A 9,022-nucleotide genomic window follows, 5' to 3' on the forward strand; every position below is an offset into this window, starting at 1 on the left:
AGAAAATCTTCGTCATCACTATCAGACTTCAATTTTAAACAGATTTTTGTCTCATATATTGTTCAATTGGCACCTAAGGGAATTTTTTTTTTTTTTTATTTAATATTTTTGTACTTGCATTATACTTTTATTGACAAAACTAATTATTTCATCATGAAAACACCACTGGGAATCATTTCACAGTCAATGTTTAAGTAAATAAATAGATTATTATCTAGTGTCTCTGTTACATCTTGAAAAAAATTATAATCAGAAAATCTTCAATAAATTGTTTAATCTTTTGAAAGGTATCTTCCCCTTAAGATGTACAAGTTATCTCATTATTCCCTAATGTCTGCACCAAGAAAAATGGATAAACATGCACTTTTTAAAGTTGGACACCACATCATTTGAGAATTTGTATTGCTTGCTTTGTCTTGTCTAGGTGAAGGATCTGTACGAGAGGATATTTCCTGATAGTCTGCCATTTTATGTGCCCAGTAGACAAGTAACCATTTCCAACAGTGTAATACAGGCAGGACACTAATTTCTCTGCCGTGAAGAGTTTGTGTCAAGGGAGACAACTCGGTCACTGTACCTCCTTCACCACCTCCTGGAGCGTATGGAAGCAGTGATGAAGTGCGTCCAGATGAACTGGATGCCCATTCTTGTAATTAAAAAGTATTCCACAGATACATGTATATGTCAATGTAGTCAGCTTAATTATTTAAAAATGGCTGATGTTAATAATTACGGTGATAGTGCTGTCATCATTGGTATTTATATTTGTGCATGAGGATGCCATTTTTGTTTCCATATTAACTTTACCAATCTTTGAAGCAAGCTATATCAGTTCCAGCAAGCAGTCATTGATAAGTTTTCATCCATTTTGTGAGCGGTATAACATATATTATGATATAATGAATATCATATAATGCAATATGCAAATTTGAATTTGACCCCAGTTGGGACCTCAGTCCTGTGGTAAGACCAGCCTGGTCCAGCTAACAAGTTATGTCAGTTCCAGCAGGAAGTCTTTTGATTAGGGCTATTCCATTAAGATATCCACCTGACCCCGCAGGACTCCAAAATAAATCACTTGTATCCATGGTTGGATTTCCTTCCTATTACTTCTAGTAATTCATTTAATAAATTCTATAGTTGGTACCCCTTAACCAAACCTGGAGTGGGATAGATGTTTTACTGGAATAACCCATAATGTTTTCCTCCATTTTTGTGAGCAGTATAACAAATAATAAGATATGATAAATATTGTAAATATTATAAATTTATAATTTGACACCAGGTGGGGCCTCAGTCCTGTGGTAAGACCAGCTTGGTCCAGCTACTGTCCAGTTTGACCGGCCATCACCTACATGTTCTAGCAATGAACTGTTCCATGGACACCACAGAACTACTGGGCAGATTTGAAGTGGTTTAGTACTCCAGTAATCCGTTGTACAATCTGTCAAGTTGTTATAAAGTTAATGCAGCAATATACAGTGGACCCGCGATAATCCGGACGCCGATAGTCCGGAAAACTCGCAGTCCGGACGGAAATGCACGGGAACGGATTTCTGTAACGTTATTTGTACTCACCAGTCCGGAAATTCGGATTCCGATTCCGGAAGCCCATTTTGGGAACGGAACATACTTTTCATTAGTAAATTTCTCTCAATAATCCGGACGATTTTTTCACCACGAGGAGAAAAAAAAATGTCGGGGCAAGTCACCCGTGTCGACAGCTGTACAGACTATCGCTTGACACTGTGCGTAGTCATAGCGACTGCTGCCAGGTCATAGCCCCGGCTGTTTACCTGTGTTACAATGTGTAGCTTTTGTTTTTATAAAGGTACCTTGCTTTTTCTCTGCGACCTAAATGTTACAGAATTTATGCACAAACATACAGTACGTGATACGATAATTAATCAATCTCAAATACATGTAATAAATTTATGATTGGTAATTAACATCATTAACACTTGTATTGGGTAAACACGGATATCGGCTTTGTAACACCGTTACGTGAAACGACGACTCATTGAAAGATGCATGTTATTAATTACATACACATTTACGTATTAAGCAGTGATCACAAGAACTGGGTTGATTACACACAAATTAGTCAATAGTCGTCTGATACTTAACTAAGCGTCACATTGTTAAGTGAATACGGGTTTAATAATTATCGGACATCTTGGGTAGTTCTCGCTGGTGTCGCTTACTTTTAAATAGATAGCTTGGGGTTTCTGGTACGTAAAAATCATAAAAAAAAACATGGACTGACGGAAAGTTGTAAAATCCGGGTATTTTATTTAAGGTATTTAACGTTTGTAATTTCTACTTGTTTGTGAACCTCCGGGACGTGACACGTGTGTGTTGTTTGTAGGTCACATATGCCCGCTGTAAATAAAACAACTTTCACTTTACATGTTCTTTTAAAAACATAGTTTATTTTTTACTTTCTACAAAACAAAACAAGAATCATATCAGAAACATAAGTATATTTATTGTTAAAAAATCTGACAATTAGACGTGTTTATGAAACGTCCCGGATTGTATATAATCAAGGGAGATAACTCTTACACGACAATTTTTTGACCTGGTACACGAAATTCGGCAGTCCGGAAAACTCGTAATCCGGACGGTTTGGACTGGGAACGAAGGTGTTCGGATTATCGAGGGTCCACTGTATTATATTTTCCTATTGTAGGGACTGAAAACGAATTGTGCAGATTAGTAGATTCTGTTGTCATTAATTCAAACCAGTAAAGCCACATCCAGAGGACTGATAATCTTTTTCTCTTACCCTGGACAGGGATATCCACAGTTTTACTGGGGTGAGATTTCCTTATCTCACTCTAGGTAAAAGATAAGCTACATATACTTTTTGCATGTTCTCAACACTTTCATTTTATCACATCAATAATACCATGATGTCACGGTGACTACACAATGACGTCATGTTGACAATTCAATCAGGTCACATCAACATTTCCTGGCATTGACAGCCCTGCAGGTAGGGCGTAAGAATTGTACCTGATGTCCCCATTGCATGATCGTAAGAGGCGACTAAATTTGGGATCTTATCTTTTCTCTTCTTTCTTAAGAACTTTTTCTTCCTAACGTCTCCCTTGACACTGCCTCTCTTTTGGCCTTTAGTTGAGCGTTCGCCCCTGTGAGGAAGGCTTTGGGTTCTTTCCCTGGCCGAGACATACCAGAGTCTTTAAAAATGGTAGTTGCTGCTCCTGCTTAGCGCTCAGCATACAAGGAGTAGGACGACTGGTTCGCCCGTTGTCAGTATAATGTGACCGGGTGGGGTGTGCTGCTGGATGTCTTTGGCAGTATGCTTCAGGGAGGTAGCACTATAAATCGGCAAAAGTTCCGGCCTATCACAAGGAGACTTAACACCAACATACTGCAGCCTCCCAAAACACACATATGCACTCAACACACGCATGCATGTCGCACGTACGGGAGGCCGTCCTTAAATGACCTTAGCTGTTAATAGGACGTTAAACAAAGTAAACCAAACCAAACCAAACGTAACCTTGCATTGATGTAACGTCAATATTAGATACATAAGAGGGTATAAACAGGGTAAGAGAAAAATAATCTTTCACCCCCTTGGGGGTGAGACAGGGGAATCTCAACCCTTGGGGAAAGATAATTATGCTGCCAAACACCCGGCAAGCCTCGTGTTTGGCAACTTAAGAATCTTCCCCTCACGTTGAGAATCCCCTGTCTCACCCCCAAGGGGGTGAAAGATTCTATTAGTCTACATCACAGGGGTGACAATTTCCTATTAAATTCAAAGAAAAATCTTATCCAGAGGGTTGAGATATCTTTGTCTACATCACACAGAAACGATTATTTTTCTGCCATACTTTCTTGCTAAATGTCTCAGGTTGTAATAGGTGATATGAATACATCATGCCATCATTGTATACAATGTGTAGTAAAATCTGTACCACAGATTGACAGAACCAGTGTCGTCTGTCCTCTCTGATGTGTTTACTGACTATTTCCTGTTACTGTAGGCAGATATCCAGAACCATGTAGAGAAACTCGTCTACACAACCGAATCTGTTGTCTTGGATACCACCATCCTGCTTCTCCAAGGTCAACATGTCAGTATGGCAGGGAGGCTGCAACAATCCTGGAACAGCTTCAGGCAGTGTGAAGATGGGGGTCGGTACAGTTATGGTGGAAATCCTATTGGTTCGTTGGGTATCATGTGACAATCAACAAATAGTTTAATTACTCTAACACCTCCATTGAGACTCTAATGTTTTGATTTGCTGAATTGAATCACATGACCCAACTAATAATACTGGGTTATAAGACATTTATTTCAGAGTCATTAATGTTTACGTGGAGGTCAGTTTCCTTTATTGGCTAAAATCTTTGTTGACAACAAGATGGCAACTGTTTCAGAGTTTGGAATGAAACTGTCGAGTGTAGAAGAGCTAGAGTCTGTCAAGGTCAAGGTCACATGTCTGACAGAGGTCATAAGTGACATTAAGCAGTCTCTCCAGACTCAGACATCTGATAAAGGAGCCGGTAAGGACATAACAAGAATTCTTACTTCAAATTCCTTTATATTTGATGTACAAATGTATTTAAAAATGACAAATTGTAAATTGTTTAACTATTCAATTCAAGGATTCAAATGGCTGCCTCTCTTGTTCCTCAGACGATAAATGTATATACAGGTATCTTGATTACAGGCCTAAGATACATTGACAAGTTTCCCTTTATTATTTTTTCATTTCTATTGTAAACAGTTAGAAGTTGTATATAATATGTAATGGGTATCTTCTTTAAATGGTTTTAAGTGAAACGGAGGGAATTAGGTTTCCTCTCAATCCGTCTTGTGCATAATATGTACGTAGTGCCCAATTAAAGTTTGTCAGCGCTTTAGCAGTTTCACTCCTCGAGGAATTTTTATCAAACTTAACACAATGATAAAAGACCATGTTGTCAAGGTATGCTCATTGCTTGCGATCCTTTTATCCTTTAAAGTAAACCTGCCAAGACTTCGTATTAGTTTGGTTTATTTTGTTTAACGTCGTTTTAATAGCCAGGGTCATTAAGGGTGTGCCAAGTTTTTGAGGTGGAGAAAAGCCGGAGAACCAGGAGAAAACCACCGGCCTATGGTCGGTACTAGGCAAATATACTACCCCATGTGGGTTTCGAACTCGCAACCCAGATATGGACGGCTAGTGATAAAGTGTCAGGACACCTTAACCACTCAGCCACCATAGCCCCTAGACTTTATGTTAAGTTCTGTTGCTAGAATATTTCAACAGCCATTGAAATTTGTATGTTGATATACAGAGGAGCCCACTTATTTGCATATCGGTTATTTGAATATCTCGTTTATTTGCATAAAATTCTCAGGTCCCGATTTTCTTCTTCTTTATCTTTGTTAGCCCACCATCATCAGATGGTGGGCTATTCAAATCGCCCTGCGTCCGTGGTCCGTGGTCCGTCCGTCCGTCCCTCCGTCCGTCCGTCCGTCCGTCCCTCCGTCCGTAAACAATTCTTGTTATCGCTATTTCTGAGAAAGTACTGATGGGATCTTTCTCAAATTTCATATGTAGGTTCCCCTTGGTGCCTAGTTGTGCATATTGCATTTTGGGACCGATCGGAAAACAACATGGCCGACAGGCAGCCATCTTGGATTTTGACAATTGAAGTTTGTTATCTCTATTTCTGAGAAAGTATTGAAGAGATCTTTCTCAAATTTCATATGTAGGTTCCCCTTGGTGCCTAGTTATGCATATTGCATTTTGGGACCAATCAGAAAACAACATGGCCGACAGGCAGCCATCTTGGATTTTGACAATTGGAGTTTGTTATCGCTATTTCTGAGGAAGTACTGAAGGGATCTTTCTCAAATTTCATATGTAGGTTCCCTTTGGTGTCTAGTTATGCATATTGCATTTTGGGACCAATCGGAAAACAACATGGCCGACAGGCAGCCATCTTGGATTTTGACAATTTGAGTTTGTTATCGCTATTTCTGAGGAAGTACTGAAGGGATCTTTCTCAAATTTCATATATAGGTTCCCTTTGGTGCCTAGTTATTCATATTGCATTTTGGGACCAATCGGAAAACAAAATGGCCGACAGGCAGCCATCTTGGATTTTGACAATTGAAGTTTGTTATCGCTATTTCTGTGAAAGTACTGAAGGGATCTTTCTCAAATTTCATATGCAGGTTCCTCTTTGTTCCTGGTTATGCATATTGCATTTTGAGACTAATTAGAAAACAACATGGCCGACAGGCAGCCATCTTGGATTCTGACAATTAAAGTTTGTTATCGCTATTTCTGTGAAAGTAATGAAGGGATCTTTCTGAAATTTCATATGCAGGTTCCCCTCAGTGCCTAGTTATGCATATTGCATTTTGAGACCAATCGGAAAACAACATGGCCGACAGGCAGCCATCTTGGATTTTGACAATTGAAATTTGTTATCGCTTTTTCTGTGAAAGAACTGAAGGGATCTTTCTCAAATTTCATATGGAGGTTCCCCTTGGTGCCTACTTATGCATATTGCATTTTGAGACCAATCAGAAAGCAAAATTACTGACAGGCAGCCATCTTGGATTTTGACAATTAAAATTTGTTATCGCTATTTCTCAGAAAGTAATGAAGGGATCTTTCTGAAATTACATATGCAGGTTCCCCTCAGTGCCTAGTTATGCATATTGCATTTTGAGACTAATCAGAAAAAAACATGGCTGACAGGCAGCCATCTTGGATTTTGACAATTGAAGTTTGTTATCGCTATTTCTGTGAAAGTACTGAAGGGATCTTTTTCAAATTTCATATGTAGGTTCCCCTCAGTGCCTAGTTTTGCATACTGGGACCAATACGAAAACAACATGGCCGACAGACAGCCATTATAGCTAAATCTTAAATTCTATATATAAGTTCCCCTTGTTTGAATAGTACTAGAGGGCTGTTTCTGAATTTACACAGATAAGTAAGACTTAGAGGAAGGGAAAAGTAGGGAAAAGATCAATCTGACATGGAACCTATAAAGATCATTCAATGGTGGGCGCCAAGATCCCTCTGGGATCTCTTGTATTTTAATCCCGTGTATTTGCATCGACTAAAACACTGACTCCCGCTTATATGCATATAAAAATTCCAAAAAATCGAAAAATTTGATTTTAGGGTATTTTTGTGATTTTCCCGTAATAAAAGTTTTAAGAAAAGTGTTTTAACTTACATATTGATTCGACACGATGTACAACGTTATCTAATCATTGGTTCCCACTTCGTCAAAACAGGTTATGTTCGATGCATCGATATCGACATTTAGTTATTATCCAGACCATATCAGTAGCATTGTGAAGAAGAATTACTGAATAAAATATTTATATGCCTCATCTTTTGATGAGATTTGTTTATTTATTATAGCATCGATCCAAACCTGTGCTCTGTGCACTTGAACACTCGCTGAGGCAGGTTACGATCGACATGATTGTTTACTAGGCGCGTTGCATTGTGGGGGCATATGTGTAATGAACGACAACTCTTTGTGTGTGTGTGCGCCATTTTCCAGAACAAACCCAAACGACAATACACATCTCACGGTCATTTAAGACAGTCTATTGCTTAAGCAGTTCATCATCTATGATCAAACAACTAATATACTCATAGCAGGAACAAAACGCATCTCGAGACGATAATGAATGTTAATTGAAATGATCACATTGTACATCGTAGTGCCAACCCACGCGTGTATGACCGATATCGGACCCACAGACTCGGAGTGACAAGTAGTAAACGATGAAGTATATGCAAATATTTGTACATTTACAAAGAATAACAACCCATTTATTTCGTATTTACTCTTATATTTTAAATAATGTTTTTTTAATTATATTTTTAATGCAAATAACGTAAACAATCATATAGCGCCCGTTTTGAGTACCTACCTGACGATCTACATAGTGTATAAGAGGGGCCTAAACCCAACTCCGCCTATACGAATACTCCGGTTATTTGCATATTTTGTCATGGAAAAAGGGCTATGCAAATAAGCGGGTTGCTCTGTATATCTTAAAGAGCACTGACTGTAGTAACTGTAGAATATTTTCTACTTAACTGACTTAAGACTTTGTATTTATTGCATTTCTTAATAATATTTTTCTGTGATACAGTAAATTAAATGTTAAATACATCTCTTCCTCCTCACAATGAAGTTAAAGGGAAATATTCAGAGTTAAAATGTCGTTGGCTGAGCTAAATATATACTGTAAATGTACATATTTTAGTGGTAATCTTATTTTAGTGGATTTTGTGCTGAAAATGTTCTGCCAAATAATGATGGCACAAATTGTAGTTACAGTACATGGTTTTCTTTCTTTCAATTCATCATGGTGCTAATCATTTTTATGGGAGGCGTGCCTCACATTATAGCATCAGCTATAGGATTTCATTGCGGAACCAATCGTTTGGTACCTCAAGCGGCTATCTCCGTAATCACGGGAGACAACTCGTACATACCGACACAATACACAACCAATTTATCTCGATAGTAGATCTATATTTTGAATGTTGTAATTGTTTATTATAATTCTCATAAAATCCCCCAAAAGAAATATATTTCATTTAACATCGACTTTGAATGCCACCAGAGCCTATTAATTATAACAAAAACATTATATCTACACATAATGTAGGCACACAAGTGTACTCGGTCAGTTAGTAGGCCAGCTAGTACCCAGGAGACAGACGGTCGAATATTTTCACGTATCTGATTGTAAGTAAAAACCAACGACCTGCATGAATGAGAAAATAAATAGATAAAGATTGATTTTTATTGAAGAGATACTATTTCAACCGCCATGTGTTTATATTTTTATAGGGACGTTTATGCCTGCCATGTTACAATCACCTACGAGATGTGACGTCAAAACCTCTTGCTTTCATTATATTTCCATTCACAGTTTTTGGGGTTTTTCGGCATAGCCGTATAATTTTCTTTTGTTCCCGGATATGACGCAACAGGTGGCGCTACT

General features: G+C 38.2%; 1 protein-coding gene across 1 annotated transcript; it reads left to right on the plus strand.

Annotated features, from left to right (window-relative positions):
• Nucleotides 1–542: 542 nt before the first annotated feature.
• LOC117338187 (midasin-like) lies at nt 543–4,821 on the plus strand. The gene is made up of 4 exons (XM_033899436.1): nt 543–649; nt 1,286–1,414; nt 4,020–4,200; nt 4,417–4,821. Exons 1-4 carry the CDS (start codon nt 602–604, stop codon nt 4,680–4,682), a joined length of 624 nt encoding a protein of 207 aa, XP_033755327.1. The 5' UTR covers nt 543–601; the 3' UTR covers nt 4,683–4,821.
• Nucleotides 4,822–9,022: the final 4,201 nt, after the last annotated feature.

Source organism: Pecten maximus, chromosome 11 (assembly GCF_902652985.1).
Source record: "Pecten maximus chromosome 11, xPecMax1.1, whole genome shotgun sequence".
Classification (NCBI taxonomy): domain Eukaryota; kingdom Metazoa; phylum Mollusca; class Bivalvia; order Pectinida; family Pectinidae; genus Pecten; species Pecten maximus.